At 39.9% G+C, this 18,049-nt stretch overlaps 1 protein-coding gene across 1 annotated transcript in view; it reads right to left on the bottom strand.

The window, feature by feature from the left end:
- Window positions 1–16,486, bottom strand: part of LOC133363648 (uncharacterized) — a 63,964-nt gene extending 47,478 nt beyond the window's left edge. Inside the window, exons 1-11 of the mRNA XM_061582919.1 lie at window positions 16,416–16,486; window positions 13,110–13,172; window positions 8,798–8,917; window positions 7,515–7,592; window positions 7,338–7,433; window positions 6,466–7,033; window positions 4,423–4,622; window positions 3,204–3,616; window positions 2,078–2,232; window positions 1,772–1,980; window positions 497–636 (exon numbers count right to left, since the gene is read on the bottom strand). Coding sequence (XP_061438903.1) covers window positions 497–636; window positions 1,772–1,980; window positions 2,078–2,232; window positions 3,204–3,616; window positions 4,423–4,622; window positions 6,466–7,033; window positions 7,338–7,433; window positions 7,515–7,592; window positions 8,798–8,917; window positions 13,110–13,172; window positions 16,416–16,466 — 2,093 coding nt within the window. The 5' untranslated portion in view covers window positions 16,467–16,486. The remainder of the gene's footprint in view (window positions 1–496; window positions 637–1,771; window positions 1,981–2,077; window positions 2,233–3,203; window positions 3,617–4,422; window positions 4,623–6,465; window positions 7,034–7,337; window positions 7,434–7,514; window positions 7,593–8,797; window positions 8,918–13,109; window positions 13,173–16,415) is intronic.
- Window positions 16,487–18,049: the final 1,563 nt, after the last annotated feature.

Below are 18,049 nucleotides of genomic sequence, written 5' to 3'. Positions count from 1 at the left end.
AGCATTTACAGGTGTATGTCTGACAAACAGGAACATCAGCAACCTTTTAAAGACATGCACAAAATGTATTTGTGCTGTCAACATTCTTGTATGATTGTTGGCAATCACAATATTTCTGACATTCACTTTAGCATGCTATATAAAATATATTAACACTCCTCACTTCCATCTCTTCATCTTTTGAGGCTATATGACAAACCAGTTTGATTCAATGGCACTGTGACAAATCAGCATCAATGATGCCTTTCATGGAAGACTAAGGGCTCATCTACACAATGGTTTACTGTGTGTTTGGTGCTACTCACGTCTCCTTTAAGTTTGCATGGTTCACATGACTTTACTGGCAAACAGAAGCTATCACACAGATTTCCCCCTGTAAATCCATACTAACCCAATCCACTAATAATATGAAAAGGGAAGAAAAAAAGTTTTCACTCCCTAGCTAGCCTCACATACATTATTCACCATTTCACCACCAAGCAGTTATATGGCTGACCTGTTGAACTGGTTGACAACAATTTTCTGAAAGTCATTACAAAGGCATTCAAGGTAGTAGGCATGGGATCTGTTGGTGGTGGGGCTGATTCCATCTCTTCCCCAGCTAATGTTCTTTTTGTAGATATTTGTGTGACGAAGCTGTAAAGACAAGCCTATAATGTCTGTATCAACCACCAAAGCAAACACATACTGACTGAACAAGGAGAATAACTGTTTGAATCAAAGATGTTGGGGACGTATGTTCAAGGAAATATTGTATACAGAAAAATAGATGTTTCCTTGACTGCAGTTTATGTCAGTCTGGTAAATGAAGGGATTTCTTGCAAGCTTTATTAGGTCCTAACATTGCCATGTGATTTGAGGTTGCAAAGGCATGCTGGGAAAGGAATCAATGAAGACCCTTTCTTTTAAAATCTAAAACACTACTAGTAAGCGATGTCTGTCTATAGCCTATTTTGGAGCTCACAAGTATGCTGTAAGGCAGATAAATTAAAACAGTGCTATTTCCGTCCTATTAAAGTGCTTGGAGTTAGGATGTTGGTTTATATATAGAAAAAAGATGAAGGTATGAGATTAATATTTGCCTTTTAAAGTTCTACCTGCTCACTAAAGGCTCTACTTTACTTCCATCAGACTTTCATTCATTTTCAGGTCTAGGGCATGGCTCAAGAAAGTTGACAATGAGTGACAAGAAAAGGTGGTCATAGTGATAGGAAGAGGGGGAAAGTTTTTTATAGTGTATTGTGTGGGATAACAGAAAGTTTGCAAATTCAAATAGAAGGATTAAAATAAATAAAAATTCAGGCTGGAAGTGTGGGTGGGGTGGGGTGAGGTGGGGTGAGGGGGTGGAAGTATATATAGTAGTACTTAGAAATGCTCTCTGAAGAAAGTAAAGAGTTGTCAGATGACTAAAAGCAGGCACAGTATATGCTGCTGGCAGATCATAAAGCAAAACTGCAGTGCTAGACAAGAGAAAAATATTTTCTTCATTTCTCCATTGATATTACGGTCTTTGACAGCTTAGGGAAATAATATTTTTAATGTGATATGCAAGACACTTTGCCCCAAGTAGCTGCACTGCACAATCCAAGAAAGAGATCCCAGGACTCCTTACAAAGTTATAGGGGATGATATGGTAATAACATTCCTATCCTGTGATACATCACTGGAACTCCCTGGAATATTTCCTACCCAGGAAATCCATTGGGATGCTTATATAGCTAGGCTGGCCCTATGTAGTTCACAAGAAGCAAGGATGTCCTGATTAACCTACCCTAGAGTGAATGCTTTTCACAAAGTTCCAGTGTCCTTCATGCATTGCTTTGTTGATCTCTGGTCTTGGTTGGTGAATGTCAATATATTTTGATGCTTGGGGACTTGACAGACTGAACTGCAGGTCTGTGATGTTTCTTTTGAAGCAGTGACAGTGATCTTCACAAGATCCCTGGACCTGGAATCCTTGATTTACTTCTTGTTGCAAAACTTACAAAACATAAATAATTCTGTTGAAGTCACTCAAATAAACCACCCCCATAAAACAAAACAATGTCCTGGTCATGTATTCCAATATTCTCCTCACCTGTTTTGAGCAGTGTGGTGGCACCTTCTTGTCCAAGAGCAATTGGAGCATATTCTTGAAATATCTTATGCAGTTTCTGAAAAGTCACCATCCATTTGTTTTTAGCTTGTTGCCTGCGAGTAGGATCTTTGCTGAGGATATCTTTGTACACCGTGCTGTGCAGACATGAAATGCACAAACTGTCAGATACAGCCCAAAAACTAAGAAGATGGCTCTTCTAACCTCAAAATATACAATTCAGCATTACCATGATATGCCGAAGAGTGCCCCTCTCAGAAATGTTCCACTCCAGGTGATTTGTGGATGGATTAAAGGAAGATGGGGGCACAGATGAACAATATACAAATGTCTATGTGCTGCATGGCACAATACAGTGCCTGAATTATGAGAGGAAAGTTAGGAGGATTCTCAGTTAAATAAACAACTCCCACAAATGGGGAAATGTGGCCAGCACAAAAATTATGAAGGGGTGTACTCTGTCCCCTCCTTTAATTCAACCATTGGCGCAACAGTAGTGTAAAGAGTCCAGATATTCTGAGGTGAGTGAAGTCATCCACACAGGCACAGGAAATGTAAAGGTTAAAATTAAGGAATAACTTTAAATCTTTGGAAGTGATACAATGAAGAAGGAACAGCCCTGAACTTATATTGGGCCATCCCAGAACCATATTGGACCATCCCAGAATCAAAGGGTCTTTTGTTTCTTGAGGAACAAGCCTAGGCAGCAACAATCTGCTATTCTTAACTGTGACAGAGAGCAGTGACTGATAGAACATCTACCTCAATCCTCTTCTCAGGAGCTTGCTGGGTACTTGGAATCCCATCAAAGGGGATTTGGAACAAGGGCTCATTTCCTGCTTATGAGGAGAATAAGGAAATATGTCACTCAGTGATTTGAACATCTGAGAGCCTCTTTGTACAGGCAATCACTCAGGAGTAGGGACTATGCCATGATTGTATACAACTGTCAGGACCACTGGACAAAAGCTTTGGGCCTTGTTGATAGCTGATCAGGGATATAGTCGTCCAGAGTTTTGTGTAAACAACCTTGAGTGAAGGCTTACTTTAAAAAAAAGATAGTGGAAAACTGTTATTCTGGAATTGAAAAAATAAAAAACTAACAAACCAAATAGGCTGAAGCCTGTAAACTGCAGGGATGCAGTTTTCATCCATCCTGTACCAGCAATCCAGAAGCTGAAGTTCTCTCTCATATTCAGCTACAGTCTTTTTGGTGAGTAGAGAAGCACTAGAGAAGTCCTGCCCATTTGAATTAATCTCTTCATATTCCTTATTGCTCTTTGTCTCTGCTGCATGCTCTTCTGTTGACACATCAGGGCTCAGGACATGTTGACTAACATCATCTTGAATTTCATTTTTTTTATCTACTAGTATTTCTTCCTTTAAACCACTAGACAAAATATGCTTTGACTTTTTGGTACTCTGCTTCATGTGTTCAGCTGTGGCTTTGATTGCCTCTAAATTTTCCTTGGTTATTAATGCTGGGAGACAGGGATCATCATGCTTTTGCCCAATGAAAACCTGTAACAGAAAACAAAAAAGAAAGGTGGCTTATAAGGGAACTAATGCAGCCTCGATGCATTTACTGTTCTTCATTTCTGTGAAGTGGTATTCTGTGCTGTTTTTGTCAACAGAACAGTAACCTGATGAACTGAGTGCTACCAGGGGTGATCCAGATGTACATGTCCTGGCCTACCCCATTGGAATCAGACTTGGAACCAATGGTATGCTTTTTTTCTAGTACATTTAATGTGAAACTTAGCACCAAAGCCTTCCATAGATCAGTTCTGTGACAATACAGGAGCTTACTAGGCATGGCTATTCAAGTGAAGACATTGTTGCAGCAACCTGACACACCCCCTGAGACCACTTAAATAGGGTCAGGGCAGGTTCATCTTGCTTGGGAACTGTCTCTCAGATCAGGACTGGGCAAGCAAGAAGGTGCTCCATAACACAGGTGGGGGAGTAACTTTAGCCTGCTCGCACTTGTGTATCTGCTGGTGTATCCTTGGCAATGGGGGAGGAGACACATTAGCCAGTTCTTCCACAGTCCCCTCCTCTGGTTACATGTCCTGTCCCTCTTGGGAGGCAGACCTGGGGGCAGCCTCAGGAGGTGTGGTTGGAGGAGACTTGTCAGGGAGACTTGACCCTTTAACAGCTGCCAGCTGCTCAGGGGTTGACAGTATCAACTTTTGTTTTGATATGGACTCCCCTAATCCAATAGACTTGTAATGTAAATGGTTGATGAAACAGAAAAAGCAAGGCCCTAAAATGGCATTAAAAATTCCTAAATGCTTAACACATTGGAAATTACATCTTCAACTTACAACGAAGGTTTGGAATCCTAGCTGCTGGCATTTCCTTAATGTCTTCATATGGAGGGAAGCCATGTGGTGATCATTAGTGATACCATCTTTTATCCCCCACCTCAGGTCCACCATCCGGAAGTCATAGCCTCTCTCTTTACAATAGTTGTACAGCCAAGGAAAGGATTTTTCCATTAATGCATTTCGTTCTACTTCTGAATCTGATTAAAATAATAAAGCAAACATATTACCTAAATCACTTTGCTGATGAAAAGCAACCTTTAGAACATCTGGAGATAAAGATATTGGTAGACTTCCAGTGTGTGATTTAAAGATTCACTGTAATGTAATTGTGTTTTAAATTGTTTTTTAAAAGATGTATTTTAAATTGTATTTGTTTTTAGTTACTGTAAACCGCCCAGAGAGCTTCGGCTATGGGGCGGTATGCAAGTATAATAAATAAATAAATAAATAAATAAATAAATACATACATACATACATACATACATACAAGAGGATGCCTACTTGAACGGAGAGGAGACTGAGCTCTGGACCCCAGCACTACTATTGTCATGACTTTTAGGATCATTATTTATTTCCACATTTATTATTTGTACTTTTAGCCTACACTTTTAGGTACTGACCAGATTCAACCTGCTTTGCTTCAGCCAAGTTGCTGCATCATGTACCTACGTACAGACCATGCTCTGGGACCATAGATTAATCATCCAGAATAAGTAGAAATGCATCAGGCACGCAGAAAGGCAATTGAGTTTCCTCATGTTAGTCGGGTGAAAGTTTGCATATGACCCAGTTTGCAGTATTGGAAACAGCTGTGACAACATCACATGGGAGTATTTGTAATACCAACAGGGATGAGGGAATAGAAATGGTGATTACACAGCCAAAACAGCTCAGTTACCCTGTTCATACCTTAACTAACATTAGAAATTCCTATTCAATCCTACAGCTACAGAAATTGTACTTATGATCTGTTTAAGGATGAAAATAATTACTGCTATTAAAAACAGCTTATATTCAGGACTGTTGTAGCTGGTCAAGCATGAGATTTGGTTAAGGTAGAGAAGATAGGGGTGGAGTACTTGTTGGAACCTCCAAAGACAGAGTAGTTCCTGTATATTAATAGTCAGGATGCAGTACTTCAGGGCCTTGTTTTGCTTTTTACCATTTCCCATAACAATTGTAGTGAAAGAAATTATGCCAAAGAAGCAGATGCATGCATATTTGCTGAACTTGCATAATACATGGGGAAACTGGTAGACATGGGGAAACTGGGGAAACCTCATGGAATCCCAAAAAAGAAGCAAGTTTCTAGTTCTTGTTGTTGGGGGAGAGGCAAGCCCTTGATATAATCAGATTCAGCTAGACTTTCATAAAATTAGAGGGGCTCTGATTGGGCTCCCAGAAGCCTGGGAGAAGCACTGGTTTTAATTAGTGTCAGAAGAATTCAGAGGCCGCAGACAGACAACAGATCCTGCCCCATCTACCAGAGAATAGAGGGAAGTTTCAAAAAGGGTTCATTCCTCTTGATCTGTGCACCTGTCCTATGTTTACATCTGGTAAAGACTTATGCCAGGGTTTTTTTGTGTTGTTTTCAAACCCAGTTTAGCCAAGGGCAACACAAATGTGCATGTGAGAAGAAATCTCTGTTCAAAAAATATCTCCAGCTACTCCCTGAACCCCCGATTTTATGCCACTGCAAATGTTGCCTCCAGTGTGATGTGGATCCCAAGCCTCCTTCACAAGTGTAAGATAAAATTATTGGAATAAAATTAATAATTAAATAAATCCTGCATTAATATGGTCCACTATATGATGGACTAGTCCATAATAAATCTAGTCTATATGATGGACTCTAGTCCATAAAAGTCCACTATATGATGGACTTTAGTCCATAATAAATCTGCTACATCTTAGAGGTGCCACAAGACACTTCATTCTATTTCCCTGTTAGGTAAATCTTTTCTAATCCTAACATTTGAATTCTAAATTATATTAGACTGGTGATTTTTAACACAAAAATTCCAGTCCTCCTGGCTGTACCTTGATAACCTCCACAGATATAGATCATAAAGATTTTTCTTTTGGAAAAACATGGCAAATTGATTTGTCCTCTAATGACAGCTCTATTTGTATCACCGTCTGAAGAGCTGCACTGATAATGTCTCGTATCATTTGTTATTCCTTCGTTTTTCAGCCAGAGAGCACTAAAGGATTTTACTTCTTCAGTGTGGGTTTTCAGGTGGGGTTCAGTGAAAGATGAGGATCCATTGTGAACAGTTCTGTCTGCTTCTTTCTCTTTTGAACTATTTACATCCAATAACCCCAGAGAACCTGATAACATGCTTTGCGATAAATCCATTATCCTTCTGTTGATTTCCTTTTCATCAGTTGTCTCAGTGTTTTCGGAATGGTGGACTTCATCATTTGCTTGTGTTTGGAGGAGCCATCTGTTTGTATACATTGATCTTTGAGTTTCTACTTTCTTGTGTCTGGAAATTAATTCTTTTGTAGTCAATTCAGCGGTGTGATCCCTGTCCAGAGACTCATTTGAGCAGACACTGAAAGCTGCATAGTGGCATTTGGTCTCATTTATGGTGTGTGCCTCCAGCTAAAAATAAATAAATGAACAAGCCCACAATTAGCTGAATAGTTTCTAAATTGCCATTTTAATAAAATATATACAGATGTTATGAACATGCACTTCTGTATTTCAGAGACACACAAAATGTCCATTGACTTCAGTAGGAGTCACAGACATAAAAGATGCAATCATGCTTTGCTGATTTGAAAACCACCCTAATTTGAACTGCTTCGTGTTACACCAGGGAATAGTCAACAAGGTGCCCTGCAGATGTTGTTGGACTCCGACTCCCATCAGCCATCCCATTTTTTATCTAGTGACCGTGTCTTACCCTTGGAACAAACACCTCTGAGTTTCTCAGGTATGCTTGACTTTTACCCTCTGATCCATGTCTTAGTCTTCTAGTAGCACGGAAAGACATGCAGTGCTAGAGACAAACAAAGCAAATGTTAGGGACATTTTGTTTTCCAGCCCATCCAATAATTTTTAAAGGCAAGTAATTGCCTGCCTTTAAGTGTTTCCTCACTTGCATGTCTGTTTCTTCAGTTATTTTCATATATGGTATATGCCAATGACATTTTTGTTTCTAGAAGTAATTTAACAATATAAATTAAAAGTAATGCTTCATCAGTAAGTTCCCCAATTAACCATTTAAGTTTATTGTCTGGCTATGTTTGTAACACAATGCCAAAGTGACACTTATGTCACCTTTAGCACTGTACATTGGAAGACTGTGTTAAAGGGGGATTTTTCTCCCTTTACAAAATGCACCCCCTTTGCTATGCTCCCAGTACAAAGTCATGCAACCTATGCCTTCCTCTGTACCAGGCATTCAGGCTGATCAGGGCTTCACAGTCCTCAGCCACAACTTTGACATCATTACCCCCTCCCCATCTAAATCACCTTTCTTCCTCATAAAAGTGACATCATCATGTAGCCAATCTTATTTGGTTATCTGATAACACTCACAGGAAAAAAGCTAATTCAGAGAGTCACGCAGTGACTCCTGAATAGGCATTACTCTCACTCTGAATTAGTTTCATTTGACCTCAGCGATGTTAACCCACAGCCAAATATGACATGATGATATCACTTTTACTAGGAAGAAGGAAAGACAATTTAACACAAACACAGTGCCAGAGCAGTAACCAATTGGGGCTGTGAGCACTATTAAAGAGATGTGAACTGATAAACTTTTAGTTTTTGAGAAAGTGTTCACCTGAAAACATATAGCTGAACCCTAAATGTTCTTGCTGATGAATATATATGTTGTGTTGTGTCCAGTTTGTGTAATTTTATTTGTAGTGACAATTCTGTTCAAATCAATTCCAACAGGGATTCATAGCTTTCCTGAGATGAATGGTTCTTATGCTGAGACTAAAGTTCCTAATTAGGAACAGAAATCTAATTTCCATAATGTAAAGTCTGTTGAGAGGCGGTTGTTTTTTGTAAATTACTATAATATTAATTATGGAAATATTAGACTCAAAAGAACTTTTTTTTGTAAGTTATGGATAAATTTGTGACTTCAAAAAAAGGAATAATTAATAGTTAATAACACCTAAAAATAATACATATCTAAAATGCAAGAAAGCTATTGTTTCTCCTTTGATTTGAACTTCCTTTAGTAAAAGCATGTTGGTATCAGTCTATAAAACAGATTTTTGTGTGTGCACCTGTCTTAGAATTAAGCTATTCGGTTATTAAACCAACCATTCTTTGGAAAGACACATCTCCGTACTGTCCTCGTCATATGTACTTGACTGCACGTCAAGCAGAATGGTAACTCACCCTAGTCCATTTTGAGCGAATATCTTTGTGAGTATATTTCTGTGAAAGTGACATCTGTGGGCAGAAGAACAATTCTTGGAGGATTTTTGAGCATCTGTGGCTATGCAAATTACTGGATGGCTAAAAGAAAAACCAATCCATTGTAACAAATTTTATTTTTCTCTAAAAACCTAAACTTACTTTTTACATAACTTTATTCACTGGGATTACAACTATTGTTCTGTCCAAGTGGAACTAAAAGACAATAACACAGAGGTATGATTGCCATGGATTAGAGATTTAGTTTGGATGTTGCTCTCATCTGATTTCAGAGTGTGACCTGCACGTACCAGGTTTGTTATAATCCAATTAAAGTACTACACTATGCACTTTTTTAAACTAACCAGCTGTTTTGAATATTTCACAAGCTGACCAAGGGTGCCCCCCAACTGCCACTATTTTGTAGGATGGGTTCAAACGCATACAGAACTTCAGGTTTGCCCAATTAAGTGGATTTAAGCTCTCTGTCACCGGCAGTGCAACAAATCCACTTAAAAAAAACCACACACACAAGGACATTTTGCAACTTGGAAAATGATGGGAAAATGCATTGAAAAGTGTGGGGTGGAATGAACGATTCATGGGACAATGTGTAAACACTCTGCAAACAAATCAGGATGAATACAGGATGGATGATCATTGTCATATAACTGCCCAGTAAACAAATCAGAAAAAAGACTGAGCATAGTCTAACCACTGTATAAGCTTTGTGCAAGCAAATCAGGATAAATGCAGAATGAACAGGTTGTCTGGAGAAGCAACAAGATAAATGTTAATCAATAGTAATGTTATCTGATAGTAATGGGCAGAGCAATCCAATTCAGGCGACGGTGGCGGAAGGGGTGCAGGAGGAAGAGGTGCTGGAGGAAGAGGAGCCAGTGGGGAGGTCTGGGGCATCCAATTGCCATTCAGGAGCCTCCAGGCTGGCTGAACAGTGGCTCAGCCAGGAGTTGCATGTGGGGACCAGAAAGTAAAATCTGGCTCTCACAAAAACTCCTACTGGAGAGTAAGTGCTCTCCATAGACTTCCATTGTAATTATTTTCTTAGACGGACTTTTTCCCCCAGTGTAACTTTAGCCCGGATTGGGACCTGCAGGATGTTGGGCTGGTGACCAGTAGGCATTACTGTCTCTAGTAGTTTTCCATGAAGCCTGCAAGTGTGAAGACGTAACTGTGGTTAAGGGGGAGTTATGTCTATGATCTGTCTGGGAACGGACTGCCAGGGTCGTTGCTATGGTAGCCATCTGATAACGACTGGGAAAGTTCTAACAGAGACTATGTGTTTTCTCTTCTGAATTATGCCTCTGAGCTGAGAGGCTGTCTTTTGTGTTCATCTATGGAGAGAGATGTCCCAGAAGGGGGGGTGACTGAAGAATCTCTACATGTATTTACTCTTAAGCCTCTGGCCTTAATGTCTTAATAAAGACTCTTAACATGCTCTGAAGAAGTCTTCTTACTCAACTCCAACGTAATGTATGCTGTTTCACACAACAACACACAACCCAACAGTGGTAGCAGAGGATGGTTACGCTCCACAGCGCATTACACGGGAGTAAGTTGCTGGTCTGAACGGCAGACGGAGTTCCAGAGAGGGCAGCTTGATTGATTGTACCAGACGGAGGTGAGCAACATGGCTGTAAACCTGTCTGGGGGAGGCTTGCCGATGGAACGACTTAATGAGAAGAATTTTGCCAGCTGGAAGCCGAGGATGCGGGCTTTGCTGATAACAGAGGATTTATGGGACGTGATTGAAGAAACCCCCCCGGCGGTATTGACCGCGGCCTGGAAGTGTCGAGACCAGAGGGCGCAGGCGTTTATAATCTTGGCTCTATCGGATTCTCAACTGATGTGTGTGAGAGATGAGCCGTTGGCTAAAAAGATGTGGGACGCGTTGCAGGAATTGTCCCAGGAATGGCAGCGGAGGCAGGAGGCGCAGAGAGCCCAGCCGGTGGAAGCTGTCAGGAAGCAGGAGGAGAAATATGCCGAACCGGAGCAGGCTGCCGAAAGCAGACAGGAAAACAAGCGGGAGCAGCAGCGGCTGAAGTCTTGTTTTGCCTGTGAGGCCCGTGGGCATCTCCGTAAAGATTGTCCAGTCAAGCGAAACTCCAGGGACGGAGGCTTGAAGCAGGGAAGTGTGAACTTTGTTTGTAAACAGAAGTCTAAAGACTTGGAACAAATTAACTTTATTGTCAACAGCGGAGCAAGCCATATACTAATTAAAGACAGGAGTCTGTTTTACACGTCTACAGATGAGCAGGACTTTGTTTTACTTGCTGATGGATCACGGAAATCTGTAAAAGCACGTGGTCTGGTTAAATTTGAGAAACTTGGCATAATGTCAAACTGTTTGTTTGTTCCGGAATTGGCTCATAATGTTTTATCAGTTAGCAAACTGGTAAGTTGTAATTATTCAATTTTGTTCCACAAATACCAATGTTTTGTAATGAGGGAGATCAAGTGTGTTTGCAGGGAAGCCTTGATGACTCACAGTTTAAAATGTCCATGGGTGTGAAGTGTGCTGATGCCTTGAGTTTAATGGGGCGGAAAGGGAATGACCGCCAGAGCTGTAAGAAGACAGCTGTTAAAAGCACACAGCCACAGTATTCATGTAATGCAGTCAGGCTGATGCCTGAAAGAGTGCATCGCAGCCGAGTTTACAAGCCACAGGGTAAGAGACGTGGCAAACGTGCACCTAGAGCACAAGAGAATGCATATTTCAAAGTTTGGTGTCCAGAAACACAGCAGTTAATGCTGAGCAGAAGCATTAAAGTCTCAGAAAAGCCTTGGGATCAAAGGGAGACAGTCCTTCTTACAGGAACAAATGACACACAAACACAAACACAATCACAGAAATTTCAGCCAGATGTTAACGTTAAAGTGGAAGGTACACAAATTCCTCTCAGAGATGCTTTGAATGAGCTCATTTCTGGAAAACGCAGATCAAAGAAACGAAAAGCTGAGGAAATGGAAGCTCCTGCGCAGGTTGTGCCAAGCACAAGCACAAATGGGGGGGGCAGAGAGAGCCGAGGCTCTGGTTCCTTTAAGACGCTCCACGAGAATTTAGGCAAACCGCTTGACAGATTTACTGTGGGATTAATAACAAGTCCTGGCATGAATAAAGTTGTGGACATGGATCCTGAGACACTTTATTTGACATGGATTGAACCAAAGTTTGATTGAACGTTTTAGCTAAATGTACAGAGAGGTTCTGAAATGTACTGCTATGTACTGAGATATACTTTTGAACTGTACTGAACTGAAAATGCAATGTACTGAAATGTATTGCAAGAGGTATTGTAGAAATGTATGACTGTATGACTATGTATTATGGAGATGTATTTCATGTGTATTTTGCAGTCTTAATGGAAAAAAGGGAAGCTGTTGGGCTGGTGACCAGTAGGCATTACTGTCTCTAGTAGTTTTCCATGAAGCCTGCAAGTGTGAAGACGTAACTGTGGTTAAGGGGGAGTTATGTCTATGCTCTGTCTGGGAACGGACTGCCAGGGTCGTTGCTATGGTAGCCATCTGATAACGACTGGGAAAGTTCTAACAGAGACTATGTGTTTTCTCTTCTGAATTATGCCTCTGAGCTGAGAGGCTGTCTTTTGTGTTCATCTATGGAGAGAGATGTCCCAGAAGGGGGGGTGACTGAAGAATCTCTACATGTATTTACTCTTAAGCCTCTGGCCTTAATGTCTTAATAAAGACTCTTAACATGCTCTGAAGAAGTCTTCTTACTCAACTTAACTCCAACGTAATGTATGCTGTTTCACACAACAACACACAACCCAACACAGGAGTGCTCCCAACATGACTTGGATGTGGCCTAAGTCCCCTCCCTTGCCCTGTCCTCTGATACGCCCCTGGAACACCCCTTTTTGGGGACTTATACTGGCTTCTGCAAGCTCGCCTTCTGCTGGGCTGGGGTTCCCTGGCGGACCTCTGGCTGAGCCAGCAAGGTCCTGGCTCTGCTGCAGCTGAATCTGGGATGAGGGGCTTCTCCTAGTGGAACCTGGTGGAGCCAGGGCCCTGCTAGCTCAGCCGGGGATCCGCCATAGCCACCTCTCCTCAGCATGGCATAAATAACAGTTGGATTGCACCTCAGGTTATGATCCCTAAAGCCACTGTTTAAGGGGGGGGAGTAAATAGCACTGAACATAGTGCAATTTACTTTTAAGCAAACATGTATAGGATTCCACAACTCAATAATAATAATAATAATAATAATAATAATAATAATAATAATAATAATAATAATAATAATAATACTTACAGCCATCATACTCTCCAATGATCTCTTGTGAACTGAAGGTAAAGGAATTGTTTCTTTTGCACCCTATAGGAAATGCAGTATAAAATCTTGTTTGCCCCATTTTTGCAAACTATGTATTCACCTGAGGCCAGTTAAAAATAATGTTCTTCATTGTTGTAAGGCTAGGCAACTCTGTGTAGTTTCTGGAAATCATTTGTATCAATTTAATTAAAACTGCATCTATCCCCTAATAATTTCTCTTTCCTCTTTATTAGGTTTATGACCTCACCTTACTTTTTAATATATAGTCTAGTATTTATATACAAAGTATGTAGCAAAATAATTATTACTGTCATTTTCCATAAAGCATTTGGAACAATCTCCTAGTCCCAATAACCTTTGGAACAACTCCTGGAACAGCCCCCTAGTCCAGCCTACAGTAACTAAGGAAAACTACATGTACCTCCTGGAATAATTGCATCTTCTTCCTCTTTCTGCTGTCTCCATTTCCTTCCCCTTCCTTTGTTGTTCTTTCTGTCTATTTTTAAATTCTAAGTGACCTATGAAACTTGTTCTTTGCAAAGTGCCAAAAGCAGCCCTGAATATCCTTGGCTAAGGTTTGACTCAAGAATTAAACTATTAAACCTTCTGCTCATTTGTAGTTCTAAAAATACCCGACCTCTATCTCCATAGCCCTGATCCAGCTCACTGTGTTTTTCAAATGGCTGCTCCTGCGTATGAGTACAGCAAACCTTCCCTGTTTATTTCATTTCATTTTGTTGTTGAATTGCTTCTCATGAAACATCCTTATCTTCAAAGAAGGTGATCGTGGAAGGGGCATCTAGGATGGCAAATTTGCCCCCTCCCTGTTGTCCCCAAAACCCCATAAAATGAAGGGTAGTCCTTCAGTTACTTGTTCCCTATTCCATCTACTCGCCTAAAGATGCTTGTAAGCCATTGGGAACCAGGTTTTCAAGTCGAAGGGAGTATTAGGATAGGTGAGCTTTCTTATTTTCTTTGTCTGTTTGAATCTCTCCCAGTGTTAGGTAAATGTATCTCTTACTCAGCCCTGTTGAGGGTAATTGGCTTTAAAGGAAAGTAATGCTGCTCTCTTTTTTATATGTACCTTTCTTTTATTTTAAATAAGCTACCTTTTCTTAATGGTGTGTATTGCTTGGGTCTACTGACTACTGTTGATTAATTTAGGTTAATGCTCCAGAGCAAGGAGTTTAACAATAGATCTGCTCCAGGATTTCAGATAGTGCTCTTGAGTTTCCCCTTACCCAAAGTGAAGGACTATTTAAAGGGGTGGTGGCAGCCTACCTTCTAGGGTTGGCATTAGGTATAAACTAACCCTGGGAAAGTGAGTGTTTGCCCGGGAAGCAGTGGCTCAGGGAATTGGGACTGTTCTTGGAAGCAAAAACACCCCCTTGGGGTTGCTGAGGTCAAAGGACCCCAGGGGGCAATCTTTGACAATGCTGGCTTCAGATGGTTTTATGTTGGCTGTACTATTATGTTTTTAATATGTCTTGATGTTCTTTGATTGTGCTATTGTATTTTATTGATTCATAACTTTTGTAAATTGCCCAGAGGACTTTGTTGATAGGCAGTATAAAAATATTGTAAATAAACAATTTATTACATAAATTCTCCTTTTTTTAACGTCTGAGAATTTAATGGAAAGGTTATTTGAATCATGTTGGGCCCTCTTAAAGTGAATGGAATGGTGCAATAAATGAAGTTAAGGGGGAGCACATACAACCTCAAACAATATAAAAACGACCATACTTGGTTCACAACAAGATTTATTTTAAGGCAGCAGTTAAGGAGATACCAACCTTTCAATATTAATAATGTGTTGAAATCTACTGACTGTTTGAAGAGTTATGTATCTTGGATCAATGCTTTTTAACATTGGGATTATTATAGACCTCAGATACCTACCATGCCATATAGATATACCCCTGTATTATTAACATTAATCATCATGAAAGTAGAATAATATACAAATATATTTAAATACATAAATAAGACCAGCTGGTTTAGGTCTATCAGGGTTGTAATACTACATTAAATAAATTGTTTTTCTCTTTTAAAAAAACTTGAGGGTAAAATAAATACATATTAGAACTAAAACTTAGGGCTTATCCAAACAGAGCCGGATAATCCAGAGTTTCCATATTCAGTTTGTCATCTGATAGTCCTCACTTTGCCTTTTAGTTCGCTCTTTCCCAATTAAAAAAAACACTTTTTTGCACCCGTACACGCAGCGGTAAGACCCCTAAATTCTTTTCGCTTTTTCCAAGCTCCGCCTCTAAATCCTCCCCCTATCAACCAATTGGTCAGCAAAAAAATTATGTATGCTCCTCTCCCCCTTTGCAACAAAGCACAATATGGCTGTAAAGGAGTTCTCGCCTGGGAAGGAAAGGCTGCTGGTCGGTTTCACGCCTGCCTTCCCACAGAGAATGAAATTTACACCCTTTTCTTGTTTGCATTTGGGATATTACACTTAAACGAATGTATGCTTTTCTGTCTTTATTGATATTTAAGGAGATACACACGCTGGCAATGCACTTATTTCTCCAAAAAAGCAAGAAACATGTCCCCCCCCTTCTCCCTTTCCTTCCCAGGAGAATGAAATTGACAAACCTTTCTGGAGCAGGCTTGAAACCGAGCAGAAGCTCTTTTCTTGTTTGCATTTGCGATATTACACTTAAACAAATGTATGCTTTTCTGATTTGAAGCAAAAACCCCAGCAAGTAGAATGAAATTGACAAGGCTTTGGGAGGTAGGCTGAAACTGACCACCCACCCTTTCTCGCTTGCTGTTCATTGCAGATCTCACCCAGAGCGGCCGCCTAGTTTGCAGGCTGTCAAAAAATAAAATGCATCTGCGCAGTAGTTGCAGACACTCCCCCCAACACCCCACCATTGCGATGATTGGTTCAATTTTCCCGGGCTTATTCTTGCACATGTGCAAAAGTGCAGATACGTGATTGGCTGGAATGAGGAGAAGGGGCAAGGGGAAACACCCAAGAACCGCCCATCAGCTGTAAAGTCCGTGGTATTGCATCCTAACTCCTGAAGGCACAGCAGATGATTTCCGATTTTAAACAGCAAATCGCATTTTTGCCAGTATTGCAAGGAGCGGATTTAACCCGCGAAAATGCGTAACAGCGCGAGACATCATTTGGACAACCGAAAAATAATGAACACACATAGCAGACGTGTCACACATTTTGCAGTCGTCTGGATGAGCCCTTAGACAAAATAATTTTAAATTAAAATGTTTACTAAAACAGCTTAGATTGCCTTAAAATGTACTTACTGTATGTAAAGGCTTCTGAGACAAATTTCCTTTTGTGTAGGCTGTCCACATGGTTTTTGCACAGATGTTTAATGTGCATGGGTAGAAAGTCAGCTTGGGAAAAAGTTATATTTCATTGCCTCTTTGGCACTGCCAGATTGTTTTAGCTCTCGTACTCCAGACCATATAGCTGGATATCTTCTTATGCCTCCTTTTGAAGTTATAATTTTACTAAGAAGATAACAAGACAGGTCACAAATTGCATTACAGATACTGCTGTGTAAATTACATTATCAACTAATTACAACCCTCTATAATTCACCAACCTCTATAATCCACATTGTCTTTGAGAAGCATAATACTTATTTACAAAATACCCATAAAGTAGTGGGGTTTTCCCTCCCATAGATGCTTCTAAACAGCAAACAAAAATCCCATCTCTTTTTCTTTCTATTTTTCTTCTGCTCCTATTGGCATATGGAAGTGGATGAGTTTACTGACTCCCAGGCAGAGCTAACCCATGGCAACGTCCAGTGGCAAAACCTGTTTAAGTTGCCATACAAGTTTCAGCCTTCTTTTAGGAGCTGTTGACTAGAGTGCCAGCTCCAATACTAAAGAAACAAGTAGAAAGAGAAAAATGTCAAATAGGTAAACATTATTCATAGGACCATTAGAATGTGTTTAGCAATTCAGCATTCATTTCTGTCTTATTGGTTAGAGAGGGTAAAATACTATTTATCTTGCTTTATCATTGGGGAGAGGAGTCTACCTTCAAGTTATAATCATAAGAAGTTTAGCTTAAAACAGATTTCCATACAAATTGTTGTGAAAAAGAAGAAATCAGTGTTGTCAGGATTGTTGTTGGGTGGCTATTTTTTTGCTGGTAGATAACAGTGAATAAATTGATTATAACAATTAATCATGCTGAATCGAGTAGAAACATTTCGTTCCTCAACAGAGTTGAAATGGCTCATCAGAATAGTTGATCCCATAGGCCATAGCCTGCCCATCACATGATACCTCTTTATGGATGATAATGGTGCAATAGGGACCAACCACAAAAAAGTGATGACCACTGTGAAATTGTTTACATTGGCCTAAGTTTGAGCGATTTGGTGAAGATAGTTACAGTTGCCTTACTGGATGACCAGTTAGATAACTAACTTTTAACATAGTTAAAACCACAACAGGATGAATGCAGGTAACTGTACTGAAAGTAGGAGTGAGAATTTCAATTCAGTTTGCATTTCAAGTGGAATCTATCAAATTTGCAATGTCTGAAACAATATGAGAACCGAAACACAGCCATCCTTCAAAATTCACAATTATTCAAATTCTGTGATGCAGTTCGCCAACCAATTTTTACAAAAATGCATATATTAGGGGGAAATGTGCATAAAAATGAATATATAAATAAAAATAACTTGCAAAAATGCATTGTATGATGAGAAATGGCATACAAAATGTGTACATTAATCAAAACTGCCTACAAAAATGTCTTTATTAGGAGAAATTCATAGTAAAATGCTGGAAAATTTTCATGATTTTTTTTTAAATTGCAAATTGCTACAGAAATATGGCGAACTGAATTTAAGATTGGAAAAATGAGAAATTGAGAGAACCAAAATTGAAAGATCTTTCCATGCCTAATTGAA

The sequence above is a fragment of the Rhineura floridana genome, chromosome 9, assembly GCF_030035675.1.
Source record: "Rhineura floridana isolate rRhiFlo1 chromosome 9, rRhiFlo1.hap2, whole genome shotgun sequence".
NCBI classification, from domain to species: domain Eukaryota; kingdom Metazoa; phylum Chordata; class Lepidosauria; order Squamata; family Rhineuridae; genus Rhineura; species Rhineura floridana.
This window is presented reverse-complemented; position numbering and strand designations above follow the sequence as displayed.